We start from the raw sequence: 18,089 nt of genomic DNA on the forward strand, positions 1-18,089 counted from the left end.
TATTACATTAGTTCTCTCTCCCCCTCCCCACAAAAAAAAGTAGACATAATTGACAGCACTGTTTTCTTCTATATATACACAGTTATAAATTGCATACATCCTGCCTGTACAGTATAACGGAGATCTAGCCTTCCTGTGTTATTGTTTGAAATCAACATTTGTTCTGTACTCAATTTTAGTTATACAGCCTGCGAGGGCTCTGTTCTTGCACATGAGCCAATTTTTTTTAAATACTAAACAAAGGATTTAGGCCTCTGTTCTAGGAAACCACTACATTTCTAAAGGCTGAACATGAATCTCTGAATTTAATTTAACGTTCTCAGATTTTCTTTTCTTTCTAGACTAGTAATCATTAGTGGGCAATTCCATTACAACTGAAGGCCATGATGTGCCAGACAGATATTTGGAACATCAGCACCTCACTGCCACCAACACTGCACACTTTCCCCTCACACCCCAGAGGTACACAGCAAAATGTGGGGTATTGTAAATCTGTGTACTGTGCGCAGCTGCACATCACTCGGACCTGAATTGCGCCCCCTAGAGTGTTCTATATCCAATAGGATCCCTTATCCCCCCCCCCCCTGGAGTTTTAGGGTTAGAGGGGGGACAGGGGAGGGATAATGTACTTGCTAGCCCCAGTCGGGCTTGTAGATGATTGGGCTTTTGGCGTTGGTATGAGAACCGCCGGCTATTCAGCCGTCGGTATTTCATACAGATTTGATTCTTACAGTGCAAATGGTCAATGAATGCGAAAGTCATCTATCAACATTTGGCCACAGAAGGAGCAGTTAGGTCTCAAAATTTAGTTCTTGCTGTTTAATTAGCAAAATCATTCCATGGTGAGAAGCCAAACCACTCGGCAAGCATTTTTTAAACCCAACCATGTGTAATAATCCGGTTTTACAGGAAGGTATGTCCCCACACATATGGCGGTCAGCATGACTTGAGACTCAATCTCTTCAAAAATGTCGTTTTGATAGTAGTGGAACTATAGTAACTTATAGTATTTATGTTAGTCTTCCATACCCAATAACATGGACTTTTCAGGTACATTACAAGCAGGGCTGCCATCAGAAATTGTGGGGCCCGGGACTGTCAAAATAGGCAGGGCCCATCCCCCCCCCCTTCCCATACATTACAAAAACCATGAGACAGAGAAGGGCTCGGGTTGCAGCCGACAGCAGGTACGGCGAGTACACCCTCAGGTGAGACCGCGTACACCCTCCTTCAGGGCCGTAGCTAGGGTAGTGCGGCCTGTGCCATCGCACAGGGCACCACAGGTCAGGGGGCGCTGTTTGGGCCTGTCAAATTTCTGTTTATTATAATTCTCACTTGTAGTTTCCTCTTATTTCATCCCCAGCATCTCCTGGACTCCCCCATCTATTCCCTGGCCCTTCCCCTTTTTTGGGTGTATTATGTCCCTTTGAAAAATGAGGGGGGCGCCAATGCTCTTCCTGGCACAGGGCACCAAAAAGTCTAGTTACGGCTCTGCCCTCCTTACACCCTGTATATAGAAATGCAACATGTTCCTGGTTTACTGCTGCTAGATGCTGAGGTTATGCCTCCAAACAGATACATAAAACACATTTTATTTTATAAAATAATTTATTTTGGAGGAATAAAGGTCACGTTTCTGTCATTATCCAGACGCTGAGTGCCGCCATTTATTGTTCTGACTACATAGGGATCTTTACCCCAGGAGGGCACCTGTGCATTTTACACTATCCGTATTGGCTACAGGAGAGTGCCGGGGACTCTGACTATATATATATATATATATATATATATATATATATATATATATATATATACATACATACACACACCAATGTTTCAGGGCTTCACGCCCCTTTGTCAAGAACTCTTTGACTAATATAAATATATATATATATATATATATATATATATATACACATACATACACACACACACACACACACACATAGTGGACTAATTCTATATAGCCTGTGTGACTAAGTACAGTTTATCTGACGTTTCCAGCCCCCTTCTGCCTCACTGCAGCCTGCACACATTGCTGGTCCAGCCTGTCCCCTTCTTCCCCAGCCAGGCAGCATATGAATTCTCTTACCTTTTGAGGTCCAGGCTTCTGCTCTATGGTTGTCTAGAAGGGCGCTGCGGCTCCTCTCTCTCTCCTTTAGTGGCGTGGTGACGTTATGACGTTACTCGCGCCAGATAAAAACTTTATTGTTCATGCGTACAGTCACAGGTCAGGCACCTCTTACATGCCGGGCGAGGCAGTAGCGGGGGGGGGGGGCCCATTCATTTGCGGTGGGCGGGCATCAGACAGGAGGCCCCTTTGCCTTGCTTAAGTAATAGTAATAGCGGCGGGTGGGTGGTAGGAGCGGGACGGGCCCCCCTTCTTTGGCGGAGTGCCCGGGACAGTAGTCCCGGCAGTCCCCCCTGATGGCGGCCCTGATTACAAGAGGAAACAGGGAAAAGTCTACCGCCACATCTTATGATAGCCATTCAATGTAATGTATATACCTTGACCAGTGGACAACCCGCCTTTAAAGCACTGATCATTGTGTCAACCCTATAATAGGTCACCAAGATGTTTATGCATTCTGCAAGCACCTAAAGCTCCACACAAAAGGTAGCCTTTATGAAAACTGATGCACAGATAACCCATGGCAACCAGACGTTTCTTCCACTGTCATTGTAAAAAATGAAACCACATCATTAAGAACTTGTAGTGTTTGATATTTATTTGTGCACCAGTGTCCATATATGTTGAATCCGGGAAATCTGATTTGTGCTGTAATTTACATTTTACCATGGTGATGAGCATGTACAAGGGATTAGAACTGAAAGAGATTAATGACTTTGGTGTTAAAGGGAACAAAGATAAGGGATTCCCTCAGTTTATCTGCTTGAGAAGGGAGTTATCCTCTATAACAAAATGGACAAAACAAATCCCAAAACTTCTTGCAGTGCTACATCCCTGCGTTGTTTTCAAGCAGTTGCAGTGTAACATGTACGTACTGACCGAGGGTCCTGCTGCACCTAGAGCTGCGGTATTCAACATGCAGCACTCCAGCTGCTGCGCAACTACAAATCCCAGCAAGCCCTGCAACTTTTGCTTTTAGGGCATGTTGGGATGAGTAGTTTCACAGAAGCCTGAGGACCAAATGTTGAATACCCTGATTAAAAGGTAAGAAAGCAAGGTAAGACACATTTTACTTAGTAAACAGCACTTGAGCCTTATACAATATAGGCATATCAGCAACACACTGCTAACCTATCAGGAGGGGTTAATATTAACCAGGGCTAATCTCTAAGCATCTGCAATGCCCAGAACTTCAAGTATTGCAAAAACACTAAGGGCGGGATGTACTGAATGGAAAATGGGATAAAAACCATGTTTTCTGGTTTACACCGCATTTTCCATATGTACTATTGGGTGTCAGCCGGGGCTCCGACGCAGAGGGTAACGGCAACTTTTGCTGGCGTTAGCTTATAGAAGCCTATGGACTTCTACCGCATCGATGCTTGTATGCCCCGTGGCGCAGCGCTGAACGCAAAGGGCAGCTCTTATCGTAAGATCCGTCCTTTGCGGTACTGATCGCATACAGTGCATCCGTAAAGTATTCACATCTCTTCACATTTTCCAAATTTTTGTTATGTTACAGCCTTATTCCTAAATGGAATAAATTCATTTTTGTCATCAAAATTCTACACACAATACCCAATAATGACAACGTGTAAGAAGTTTGAGATTATTGCAAATTTTATAAAAAAAAAACCTAAGAAATCACATGTACATAAGTATTTGCAGCCTTTGCCATGAAGCTCAAAATTGAGCTCAAGTGCATCCTGTTTCCACTGATCATCCTTGAGATGTTCCTACAGCTTAATTGGAGTCTACCTGTGGTAAATTCAGTTGTTTGGACAGAATTTTGAAAGGCATAAACCTGTCAGTGCATGTCAGAGCACAAACCAAGCATGAAGTCCAAGGAATTGTCTGTAGACCTCAAAGACAGGATTGTCTCGAGGCACAAATCTGGGGAAGGGTACAGAAAAATATCTGCTGCTTTGAAGGTCCCAATAAGCACAGTGGCCTCCATCATCCGTAAATGGAAGAAGTTCGGAACCACCAAGACTCTTTCTAGAGTTGGCCGGCCGTCTAAACTGAGCGATCGTGGGAGAAGGGCCCTAGCCAGGGAGGTGACCAAGAACCCGACGGTCACACTGTCAGAGCTACAGCATTCCTCTGTGGAAAGAGGAGAACCTTCCAGAAGGACAACCATCTCTGCAGCAATCCACCAATCAGACCTGTATGGTGGCGTGGCCAGACAGAAGCCACTCCTTAGTAAAAAGCACATGGCAGCCCCCCTGGAGTTTGCCAAAATGCACCTGAAGGACTCTCAAACCATAATTCTCTGGTCTGATGAGACAAAGATTGAACTCTTTGGCGTCAATGCCAGGCGTTATATTTGGAGGAAACCAGGCACCGCTCATCACCAGGCCTATACCATCCCTACAGTGAAGCATGGTGGTGGCAGCATCATGCTGCGGGGATGTTTTTCAGTGGCAGAAACTGGGAGACTAGTCAGGATAGAGGGAAAGATGAATTCAGCAATGTACAGAGACATCCTGAATGAAAACCTGCTCCAGAGCACTCTTGACCTCAGACTGGGGCGATGGTTCATCTTTCAACAGGACAACGACCCTAAGAACACAGCCAAGATATCAAAAGAGTGGCTTCAGAACAACTCTGTGAATGGTTTTGAGAGGCCCAGACTTGCATCAGTTTGAACATCTCTGGAGAGATCTGAAAATGGCTGTGCACCTACGCTACCCATCCAATCTGATGGAGCTTGAGAGGTGTTGCAAAGAGGAATGGGCGAAACTGCCCAAAGATAGGTGTGTCAAGCTTGTGGCATCATATTCAAAGAGACTTGAGGCTGTAATTGCTGACAAAGGTGCATCAACAAAGTATTGAGTAAAGGCTGTGAATACTTATGTACAAGTGATTTCTTAGGATTTTTTTTTTTATTAATTTTGCCAAAATTTTTTTTACAGGTGGTCATTATGGGGTATTGTGTGTAGAATTTTGAGGACAAATATGAATTTATTCCATTTTGGAATAAGGCTGTAACATAACAAAACGTGGAAAAAGTGAAGCGCTGTGAATACTTTCCGGATGCACTGTATGTTGGTACATACGCGATCAGTAGGGATGCGATGTATGGCCTAAGACACAAATTCCAATAAGCGGCAAGATTTTGACTGGTTGAAAATAACGCACCGAGGTGGAGATGTAAAAAGGGGCGATAAGGTATCAGCGCATGTTATGTGCGCCGATATCGCTTCTCCCCCATGTATTATTGAGGGGACCGGTGTTATATGACAGTGGCACTATCTACAAAATAGCAGCGCCGATGTGCAGGGCAATGTATGAAAGGTCAGTGGTGCTGACCGTTGTGACAGCTGCAGCTATCGATATTGACAACTGCAGCTGTCATTGCCTTATTACACACAGCTGCTGCGGAGGCCTGCCGGCAGGTGAGAAGGCGCATCACCACTAGGCTGATGCGGTGTATGCTCAAGCAGGTATTGCCGGAGGTCGGGAGTTTTCACTCCACCACTCAGGCAGCCGAGATGGTAATATATCTCATCGGTAGTGCTTCCTGCTTCGCCTTGGTAAAGAGGAGAAGTAGGCAGAGTTATAGTACTATAATACATCCTCCTCCTAATTTCCTAGCGCAGCTATTAGTGCTCCCGATTCACTAGCCAGGCCATTTGAAAAAAAAGTGAGTGTTAATTTTAGCTGTTAATAGCTGTGTTAATTGTGTTGGAAAATGGGGAAAATCAGCCTGTACCCTAAAAAACTACAGATAATGGATTACAGTATACAGTAGATGTTCATTATGGACCAAAAGCAAAATAATTGGTGCTTTTAATAGGTTGCAAATGCTTGTTATTTGCATTAACAGTAAAAAAAAAAAAAAAAAATAGAAAGCGTTTTTGTCAGGAAATGATTGCTCTAGTTAAATTAATGTACCTAAAACATGTGTACGTTTATTTTTAAGTAACTTACACCATGTTTATTAAATTGGTTAAAAAAAAAAAAATACACCTGTAACGCCAACCTGAATCCAAAAAAACACCTGTCCCATTCATCCAACACCCCCATATACCTGTCTCAACTATTAACCCATTATTCTGCACTTTGGGGGGAGGGGATGTCCCAGGGGTTCTGATCCGTCCTGACAATTTTATCTTAAAAAATTTTATTCTTTCATATTGTACCGGACTACATCATTTCAACGCTCGGCCGCGTTATCTCGCAAGTCAGGTTAAGGTGGCTAATTATGTCCCTAAATTTCAAAACATTATTCTAAAAATCTATATATCTAAGCTATACAGGCTGCAGAATAATCTACATAAAGCAGGTCAGTGCCATCTTTTTACAGTAGTTATTTCAGGGATGGGATAATCAGGACAATTATTACATGATCACTGAGGTGCAATTTCCAATTTCTATAGTAACCTTTTAGAGGGGCCATTACTAATAGCGTGTGAAAGACATGCTAATCCCGTCTCTCTACATAGCCTGCCAATCACAGTACTAGTATCATGGAATAAATATCTGCTCTCTAAAATAAACATAAGCAGTCCTGTAACATGGCACCAATCCTCCTTAATGCTGGATCCTAAAACAGTTTCCCTCATTGAATGGCAGTAATAAACATTAGCCACCCAAACCACTTATTCCCACTGTACAAATCCCACACTGATTCTAGATAAATACACCTTGCTGTACATACCTCTATAATTTGTAACGTCTTCTATTGTTTGTTGTTACTTGTAACTATGCTCTGATTTCAGATCATTTCTGCTCCACTACCTCTGTATAAATATCACAACAACATTTTCCAGGAGATTGAAAGCTACAGCTGCATCCACCTGGACTGTAATTAAAGGCTACACAAATGCTATTTATATCTGCATACATTTTATAGCGGATTTTTTACAATCACCTAGGAACCCAGACAGACCGACTGTTTTCTATGGATCAGGAAATCTGACTCACAATTTAGTAGTTTCCTACGGATTGTGAAATCTGAGTCACTATTTAGAAGATCAGATCCACTGACTTAATACTGTGTGAGGGCGAAATAGAGCATAAGGGAAGATGGAAGTGAAATAAACCCTCTATTATACCTCACAGCCTAACCTATCAGCTTATGCGAGATATGAACACTATTTACAAGACTTGCATCACAGATCCATCAACACAGGGCTCTTACACACTAGATCAATGGCGATTGTTGTTCTCTATGCATCAAATTAAAACACTTCCAAATTAAAGCTTCTTGCATTAGCTAAATTTAACCGGTTAATTAATAAGCAAATCAACGTATAGCAAATCCACTTATTTACCTATAAATGTGAAACCCGTCAATTGAATTAATGGCCCCCATCGCTCTTGTGAATATCAGGTTACTAAATGTATAAAATTGTTAAGTTTTCATTAAAATCGATCACCATATAAAAAATGACAGCCACACACCTAGTATTACTACACCGTCAAAGAAGATAATCTCCAGTGCACGGAAGCTTAAAATGCAACCGTGTAATCAAATAAAATAAACTATAATATATAGATAACATTTTCTTTTCTAAAAAAAAACCAGAATTCTTTATATGTCATAAAAATTATACACAGTGTGTGTGTGTGTATATATATATATATATATATATATATATATACACATAAACACACACACACATATATGTACACACACAAGCTTCGTTCCACAGACATAGCAGGCACCTTTATATATAGCAGAACACCTAAGCGAGTGTCTCAGCTACCAGCTGGAGCTGTAAACAAGATGTCCCCCTGCTATTAGTAGAACACGGCACTGATGGCAGGACATGGAGACAGCACTAACCTGCATGAAAGATAACTGTGCTTTTCCGGTACCCAGTAGGCAGACGCAGATTTCGGAGCAGTCCGCTAGCAGTCAGCCGCACACGCATATTGGATAAGGAGAAATTGGGAGACCATAACATGTCTTCAGAAAACGTGGAGGAATATCCTGCAAGAAGCTGCCTCCATGTACTACCACGCTATATTTTTAGCTCACCACCAATGATCCAGGGCCAAGCAGCAGAGGCAAGACAGGAAAAAGCAATTCAAAAAGGCAGCTCATTCCATCACCTTGGCTGCCAGGCGAGCGCATAACAAATCCCAGAAAGCAGAAATTCACTATGCAAATCTGTCCGGCAGCACTCCCCCAAGCAGATGTTGCAGAAACAAAGCGTGCCCTTAGAATGAGACCTCCTCCCAGTGCCTGTGAAGACAGGCAGTCACTGAATTACATCACACCATGTCCATGCATAACAATCTATTATGCAGGGAGAAAGCTGTTTAACCCTTCTTGCAGCTCTTAAACCCTCAGATAATAAATATATATAAATACACAGTCACAGAAATAGACAGGCTACTGTGCAGGGACATTAACCCTCATAGGTATAGCTGTACAGAGATGGTAATCATGCAGCACCAAGACAACAGCAGTAAGGTAACAAGTGCACAGAGCTGAGCATGTAATAAGCAGCCTGTGAGTAACCAGCAGCCGCAGAGCTAGTGGAGAAAGAAAAGAAGCAGCCAGTCTTATTCTCAGCACAGCTCAGAGGTGTTCAGTGATGTGATTATAAGGAAGACGGTGGGAGGCGATGATAGAACGGGCACAGCACCCAATCTCCACTCGCCCATCGCTCATCCAGACAGGCAGCGACAATGACTGTAATAATCCTGCGGGCTGCCTTAATTTTATTCTTCACAGCAGAATGGTAGGAAGCCAGAACAAAATGGTTGCAATGCTTCCCATGGGACTATTCCTTTTGCATACGCATTGGAAAAGCTGGCATCTCCCTCCATTCCTTGTACATAGGAAAACAGTCCTCTTAGTGAAATATTCCATATTCGTGGAATATTAAGGGAAGAGTAAAAAAAACAAAAACAAACACACATTTGTCACGAAGGGAATTTGTTCGTTAAAACCGCTTCCAGGCAGATTATATATTTCTATGATGGTTTTTGGAACACATTATTCCAGATTTATTTTTCTGCATTGAAAAGATAAACGCAAGGTGTGCCCACTTCCAGGTAACGGTTTCCAAGACAGATCATCACACTGACAAACTAAACAACTCTATTACAGACTTGAAGTAGTCATTTGTCTTATTGTGCTTTATGAAGTAAATATTAAATACAGAGAATTGCAACAGAAACAGAATTGCTAATGTTTTACACAGACATCAGTCAGGAATGCCCAGGCACCAGCTTTGTGCACCAACAGATATATGAATTCTCTACACACTTCATATTTTTGATAACTACTTTATGCACTAAAGGTGCGTACACATTGGGCGATATTACTGAGCGACTGCACGATTACGACATCGTAATCGTGCACAAATCATGCACTTTTATGTCAGAAACGACCAGCGATGCGCACTCCCGCTGGTCGTTTCCGACATTGTCCATCGCCTGAACCTGCAGCACAATCTGCCGATAACGACAGATTGGCATGTTCAGGAATGATGGATGGACAGTGCCTGCACTGAACGACTGATCGTTCAGTGCAGACACTACAGGGGACCAGGAACGACGGTACGATTACGATGTCGTAATCATACGGTCTTTCTTGATCGCCTAGTGTGTAACAAGTGCAAAACAAAAGACTAACATTTCTACTCAATTCACATCATGAAATAAGTCTTCTAAACACGTCTTACACCAGTGAGCTGTTTAATGCCAAAAAACGTAAAGATAGGTTTCCAAAAAGAATAAAAACACCCACACACTCAGTTTTGTTCATTCAGCTGCTAAAGATAGAAATAATCCCATTTATTGTACACAGTTGCTGGCTGGGGTGTATTCATACAGATACAAAGCAGTGTCACAACATAACAATTGCAAACCATGTAACACATTAATTGAAGCATGCTTGGCCACATGTAAATGCCAGGTTGTGTTTTGCACTTTCAAACCGGATTTACTACAGTATTTAGGGAGTACACACCCTGTCACAGAATACTACCCTGACAACAATCCTCAGGATAAACAGAACAAGCATGTGAGGTGAATGCTGCGAGATTCACTCCACTGCAGCACCACTTGGGATACGTTCAGTATCCCGGCACAGGGGATGCCGGCGGTTAGAATACCACTCTATGCACCACCAGAATGCACTCGCTTTACAGTTACCTGTACAAATCATTATACAAATATTACCAAATGAAAATAAAAGATGAGAGAGCGAGCATTGTGACGACTGCAACATACAACGTATCTCACAGGTCTGTCTAATCATTGCTCAGTCTGAGAATATAGCTGCAGAATGGAAGGTCAGCACACTGCAGTGTGTAGCGAGCAACATCTACTTAGCCAGAAACAACCTGACATGTAAGGAAAGGCAAGTAACTTCCTCTACTCTCAGCGTTTTATCACCCAATCACTAGGCCCCACAGCAATAACTGGTCAGGGAAAGGGCTGAGAGATACGCGTTTATTCTCTGTGGAGACCATTCTATGCCTAGTATTGCCAGGCCACTCAGCGCAATTGGGTATGGGCTGCTCCTACAGTAGTTACTTCACGGGTACAATTAAAGTTTTTTTCTGCTTTATGCATTATGCTGACTGCTGAAGGGTTTTACTAATATAGATAATAGTAACAGTCATGTGAACAGATACCAGAAACTAGTGTTCTAGTGCTACTATACCCACTACCACTGATAACATTTGCTAACATCAAAGAACGCATCTTATGCAATCCACATACATTTTCTGGGGATAAAAACATTGTGGAAGCCTAAATGTAGTTCCGTGTGTATACCCAGCTCTTGTAAGCTGGTAGATCAGATGTGTTCCACTACTAATATAACACCATGGCTGAAACTAGGATATCGGTGTGTGTGGTTTTCTGGCACAGTAATGCCACTTACAACACATTATGCCACAGTAATGCCCCTTGGAACACATTATGTCACAGTAAGGCCCCTTACACATTATGTAACAGTAAGGCCCCTTACACATTATGCCACAGTAAAGCCCCCCAGTGACAACAGCCTCCCCTGAACTGACAGATGAAAGACTATTAAAATCGGACTTTCACATTAAAAATGGTATCTCCCAGTAAGCCAGCTCCCTCCTTTTACCTGCCGGGGCTGCGTGGTGGGTTTATTCGGGCGGCACGGGACGGACCGGAGATGCCACATGCCGGGGATCGGTCAGCGCCACTGTCATTCTAATGTGGCACCAGTCGCGAACTGATTGGAGGTCGCGGACGGACAGCCACTGCTGACTGGCTTGCGACCGATGTCACATTAGACTGATGGCTGTGCTGTATCTTTCAAGGCTGGGCTGCAGAATGTCTGCAGGTCCCGGCGTGCGGCCCAAACCCACACGTGCAACTACCTGGGGCCTCCCCACCTTGGAAGCCTCTCCTCGTCACCCCCTCAAAGCCAGCACCAGGGGCACGTGCCCACTTAGCCCCCCCCTCTCCCCTAGTTATGGACCTGATAACACCAGTGAGTACCTAACCTAAAGCTGTATAGTAGTGGTTTCCAAAGCATCGATCACGGTGGACGTCCAGCAGCAGACAAAAAAAAAATCAGGCCGATTTTTGGATAGCTCCATTGCACCAGTGCCAAAGTTGGATTAAGGGAGGGGGGGGGTACACTGGCCCCCCCAGCCAGACCCAAGAACTTCTTGTCATCTGCAGCAACAAAATATACAGGGCAGGAGTTTCTGGCACAGCCATTCAGGTAAGTAATGGCCATTGTAGGGCAAAGTGATTGACAGGAGGTGGCATATGAGGGGGGAACTAGTGGGCAGAAGGGCATGTACAGTAAGGGACAGTTTAATGGATAGCGGTGGCTTGTGTGTGACTGGTTGATGGGCAGAAAGGGCATGCATGACTAGTGGGCAGGCAGGGGTGGCATGTGAATTAAAAGCATATGTGGGGGTGTTTAGTACATTATACAGCTACACAAAAACCTATGTTAAAATGTATGTTTTGTTAGTTAACATTGCATTGTCTCAGAGCCCTAAAAAATATTCCTCCCTGCCGTCCAGATCTGGGCAGGACATTCCCCCACGCCACTTGTTGTGAGGCCAAGCAGCCTTTTGGGCACTCCACGCCCCTTAGCGCTCAAGAAAATGCCCCTACTTTATGGCTCACAAAAGATTTTTACCCTCTAGAGTAGATCAAGTCCAAAAGTCTGTCCATACCTGCAGTACAGTATGTTTATATGGGATATCTTTTCATTTGGGGCAGATACAAGGTTACCGTTACAGTAAGTGCAAAATATTTCATATTCAGAGATTTTCTAATAGCCAGAGAAAACAATGTTAGAAAGTTGGGAGCAAAACATTGTGCACAGGAGTCACTTTTTGTAAAGACAAGCTATTAAAGAATACATATAAATGTGATCCCTTGAGTATTACGGAGTTGGCTGCCACAATTATGGTTAGCGATAGTTACCTCCACAAAGAGTAAAAAAACGAAATACAACTTGTGAAAACATGAATGCATAAGCTCCCACTGAGCATAGAACTTCAGTACAGAAATGGTAATATTCATTATATGGATGTATGAAACACCACCGGTTCAAATCCCGACGCCGGAAGACCAGCAACTTAAGATCCCGGCAGATAAGTATTTTCCCTATTACTAACCCTCCCTTAGGAGTGCCTAACCTAAATCCCCCTTCCCCGCAGCCTAAACCTAAGTCTCCTGGGGGGGGGGGGGGTGTGTGTGCCTAACCCTGACCTCCCCCCGGGGGTGCCTAACACTAACCCCCCCTTCCCCTAGCCTAACCCTAACCTTCCCAGGGGGGGCGTGCCTGACCCTAAGGCCCCCCCTGGAGCCCCTAACCTAACCCCCCCCAGCGCGGCCCGGCTTACCTTCATTCGGTATGCCGTGCGTCGGTCACCCGGCGCAGGGATGATGATAGGTGTCGGAATTTCGACGCCTATAATTAGTCCCCTGTCGGGATTGCACAGTCAGGAAGCCGACAGTTGGCATTTCGACCGTCTGCTTCCTGACTGCATTCCATTTTATCACACTTTTGTGGCAGGAGTCCTTACAATGATGAAACAGAATAGTTACACCTACAACCCCCATTTGTATCAAAGTATGCTGCAATATCGGCAGTAGTGTGGTGCGCCTCTAAAAACCAGCCCAATGGCTGACAGCAATGCAATCATTAGGGCTCCTATTATTGGTCAAGCCCGTAATTCTGGTCAGAAGAACATCAGTGGCAACAAGGTGAATACAAAATCAGCTAGCGAGCTGTAAATTACGAATACCACTCATTAATAAATACAGTATGCAATACTATATTGATGGGGGTAAGAAAACAAAATAACACATCTGAAACTCAGCAGAAAACCAGAGCTACAGTGATTCACAAATACCAGAAACAGGAATAACATATCTAACAAGTCATAAAACTGTTAAAACTCGTTAGTAATTGGAGCCCTGTGTGTGTTGGAAAGCAGATTAGAAAAACAGTTTTTTTCTGGTACACTCCATTTTTCTTGTGTGTACATTTAAACTCTTATAACTAGTTCCGTAAACATGACGTTGCAAGAGTATGTGACTAGGTGCATGTAAAATTATCAAACTGTAGTCACTGAAATCATTTCAGAGGTGAATAAAATAAGAGGGCGAATTATCCGCACTCCAGTTATATTAATATTCCTGTTGGCAGCAATGTCTTATAAACACTTTCAGTACTAAGTCGCTGTCTCCCCAGTCACTGGTGTGCAGGTTTGAACATGTTACATCAGTAAATTTGTGACTGTAGTGCAAAAAAAAAAAAAATGGCTGCCCCACTTGTGATTTGCACAAAAGAAAAGCAGCGTGCAGTGATCTGTATTTTTTGTGGTCTGAGGGTGCGTCTGGTGCTGATATTTATCGAAGACTTTGTGCACAGTATGGAGAAAGTGTTTTGTCGTGAAGAAGTGAGTATGAATGGATAGAGAAGTTCAAAGAAGGACGCACAAGTGTCAGCCATGGAGAAGGACCCAGACGCCCTTCCACGACTGATGAGACCCTTGAGTGTGCACGTGATAGTGGATTATGTTGCAGCCTTAAGAGGACGAAGATTCACGTCTGATGATGTGAAGACATCGGTGCATTCGTGGCTCGCAGCTCAGCCTAAAACATTTTTTAAAGAGGGAATACGAAAGCTTGTTGACAGATGGACAAAATTTATTGAAAAGCATGGGGATTATGTCGATAAATAATGTATTTTTTCTCTGAAAGTTTAATAAAATAAATTCTACAGCCAGAGTGCAGATCATTTTTGACTCGCCCTCGTATTCTGATACTTTGTGCTGGTAAAGAAAAAGCAAGCATGAAGAGTCATAGGTAGAACAAACTTCAGATGCACCTTCAGCTTCTCCTGATGAAGACTTGTCCAGAATGTGGACACTACTCTAAATCTTGTATCCACTTGTAACTTTATGCTGGCCACACACATGGCGCTCTGCACACGATCAGCCGATGTGTACGATTTCCCTTGAAACTCTCCCCGGCAGCTCTGCACATGATCTCCACACAATTTGGTGTCCAATCTTCATACGATCTCTCCTGCATCCAGACTTTCATAGTGCATCGCCTCCTAGATTGTCAGATCTGCCCTACTGCACGGCAGATCTGACGATGCGATGTGCGACCAGCGGGGACGCGCATCGCATCATGATCGTGAGTGGGGACTCACGATTTACTCAGGATTTAGCCATATTTTACACGATCTGTCGTTCCAATGTGTCGGAATTGGCCAGATCAGGTAAAATATCGCTCTGTGTGTGGTTACATACTTCTATCATAAAAGTATACACTTTAAAGAAGCATTGCAAAGCACTATGCGTCTATAGTGTACTGTATATACATTTTTCAAATAAATAGCAGAGGTACTCGTGAGGGATGCAATTTATTTCTGTATCATGCTACTTTGAATGGGGGCGATTCAATGGTTTGAGAGAATTTGCTCCAGTCTATAAAACGCACACAAACAAAAGCAGCCTTATTGTTTGTTAACTACACTGTTCTTTGAGTTGACTTACATCAAAAGTTACATTTAATGGCTTAAAAATAATGCTACAATACACACACACACAAATGGTTAGATATAACTGAATAGATCCATAAAATCTATGGTTGAGTAGAGGTCCTAAAAGATATGGATAGAAAAGGCAGGAAAGAAACACAGAAAGATAGTTACAGTAAGCTGCTGGTTACTCATGGATTATTTACCTGTAATTACTGTGGAAGAATGCAGGCATAAGTATACAAACAACGTTTTATGATTTTGGAAACAAAAAGATAGAGCTAACAGGTCTCTGTACTGAAGCCAGCATATACCAACACAGACCATTTCCTCCCGTTCCAGTCTGTAGCACATATTTCAATAGAGTTCTACTTCCAGGTGGGATGCAACAAGAGACACCGCTTGCTTGGATGAGCGCATAAAGGCTCCCAAGTGCTCTGATAGTAGCGTCATAGACCAGTGTTAAGTCTTTTAGAGGACGGTTTCACCAAGCATACCAAGATGGCTTACACAGAACCTGGTCACAAATATTCAAATGTGAAAACCACAATTGACTATGCTGAAATATCTCAAGTACAGGTTAAATAGTTTAACACCTATGCAGAATGTTAACACAATGGGACCGATTCAATTATGAACGATGTGCCATTGTAATGGCATCAGAACACTTGTAACAGAGTCACGTTAAGACCGCACCTTTGCCCCTCTTTACCTTGCACCGCAATAGGGGTGTGCAGGAAAATAAGGGCTATAATTTCGAGTGATAAGTCTGCTCCAATTTATGCGTTTATAGACGACCTTCAAAAAAGATTATACACAAGTGATATGGGTACCAAAATGTAAGTACTGTAAACAGTCTCAGAGAACATAAGATGATCAAAACTTTTAGTAATATAAAATCATACTTACAGCAGCAGAATTGGAAAAGGTACGCCATTGCGCCAGTCAGCTGGCCACTACCTTGCGTCCTCTTCTGTCAACATATGCCAAAACTGGCCAATATCTACCATTATTAGCCAATACAAGGCTAATAAGCCTCAATGACTAGCTAAGCTTGTTACTAATGTCATAATACCATTGTGCCATTATGAAAGACTGAAAGACTATCCACAACATTCTGAGCATCTGTTATGTCACTTCCTGGTTTAAATTCAGCCCAAGCCTTTTCTTGTATGGCTCTGCTTTCACATCTACATATAGTAGTGTCAATATTATACAAGGCTTCCACAGAAATAGATGATATAAATACACTTACACAGCTTACTCAACAGAGGCTGCATCTTTCAGGGGGCAGCCCAGCAGTGGAAGTAAGCCAAAACAAGGAGACTACTCCTTTGCCAGAGACCAATCCCTCCATTTAAAAGCATTTGCTATAAGCAGAGTTACAGTCATTAAAAAGGGATTATAACTATCATACTAAACTAAATTATGCAGGAAGCCTCCCAGAGAGACAGTTGGGGGTGTGGAATTGGGCGGCAGTGGTGATTGGAGGAAGCCTGCTGGAAGTATGGGGTCCTAGAGGATGCTTTGTAATCATTGCGGTGTGACATCACTTCCGATAGGGGGGATAAATATCCCATAAGCCCACTCTCTTATTACACCTTGAAAAAGATCCACTGTGGATCGAAATGGCTTTGGTGCAGAGACTTGTGGGCACTTATAAGGACAATCAGAGACCCAGACTTTGTTTAGAGGTAAGCAGCTTTTTTGGATGCAGGTATTAGTCCGGACCTTTACCTCTTAACTAAGGCTATTGCATTTTATCATCCTATTTTTTCATACCATCGATCATCTACTTTGGACTCTGTTGTCAATATTCATAAAATATTTTTTATTGAGAATATTTTTGATGGTTCTCACAATTTTAATCTACTTGGAATAAAGTATTATTGATTTTATTGTTGACTACATGGGATTTATGCAAGTTGTGATCAAGTATAAAGAAACCTTGATGTGCGTATCCCAACCTGTAGTTATGCGAGTTTGGTACGCCCCATCATTAGTCCTTCTTGAGTGACACAGGATGAAATATATATCAAGTAAAGAAACAGTTGTATAAAAAAATTACATTTTCTACCCACTTTCTAAATGAGTTTTCGGTACGTTTGTATTGAATACTCTAGCGGTGGCGAGGCTCTTTCTTCCATTCTACCCTCTGGATTATAAGAGTATCATCACCACTTTTCCCTTTCCAGATCCACAAGGGGATTTATTTTAAGTCTATCAGTACCTCATATTTGTTTACCACTTTTTTGTTTATTTTGCATATCCTTATGGATGCCTTGGAGTTACCGTTCATGAGAGGAAGGACTTATGGCAACAGCCTTTGGGATATTGCAAACGATGTGATGTTGGACTATCTTGGCTTGATTCATTTGTTTTATTTTTACTCTGAACTATTTATATATCTGTATCGCCTTTGATCCTTTCCTGATATTATGTGATTGTAGGTTATGTTTTCAACCTGATTGGGCAGGAATTTAAGGAATAGGATTGAGCTGACAGCTTTATTGCACCATAATTCAACTCATCCCCTATTCCCCTATACTTGTACAATCCATGTGTGTATAAGGGAACTTTATTGAATTTAATGATATATTAAGCATACCACATTTTTCCCTGAAAACTACGGATCTAAATACCAGCAGCATATTTCTTATACTATCGCAGTGATATAAACAAATATGCCACTGGTATTCAGCATTACTTATCTCGCCGGCGAAGTCCAGCGACGTCCCCCTCTCAGCTACTGGCAGCCTATTGCTGCCAGAGACGTGCTTCAATGTCAAGCGCAATGGTCATGCTGTGCATGACTGTTTAACCTGGTGGTGACTCGCAGGGCCTGGAAGGCTTCACTGAAGCCGGAAAGGCTGCTGCTGCCAGGACCCCATTGCTGGTTAATGGGGACAGCATTGCTCTCGCCATCTAAAGATGACAAACCGTGGTAATATTCGATTACTACTGTTTGTAAAATATTGAAAGAATGGC

The 18,089-nt window shown here is 42.7% G+C and overlaps 1 protein-coding gene across 3 annotated transcripts in view; it reads right to left on the reverse strand.

Annotated features, from left to right (window-relative positions):
- The window catches only part of MTUS1 (microtubule associated scaffold protein 1), a 221,233-nt gene that overhangs the window by 88,839 nt on the left and 114,305 nt on the right, over nt 1–18,089 (reverse strand). Inside the window, exon 1 of one of the 3 annotated variants that reach the window (XM_088478759.1) lies at nt 7,926–8,497. The exons of the other annotated variants lie outside the window; for them this stretch is intronic. Coding sequence (XP_088334885.1) covers nt 7,926–8,046 — 121 coding nt within the window. The 5' untranslated portion in view covers nt 8,047–8,497. Of the gene's footprint in view, nt 1–7,925; nt 8,498–18,089 lie in introns of those variants that run through there. 3 annotated transcript variants of the gene reach the window in all.

This window comes from Taudactylus pleione, unplaced genomic scaffold (genome assembly GCF_031769625.1).
Source record: "Taudactylus pleione unplaced genomic scaffold, aTauple2 ptg000218l, whole genome shotgun sequence".
Classification (NCBI taxonomy): domain Eukaryota; kingdom Metazoa; phylum Chordata; class Amphibia; order Anura; family Myobatrachidae; genus Taudactylus; species Taudactylus pleione.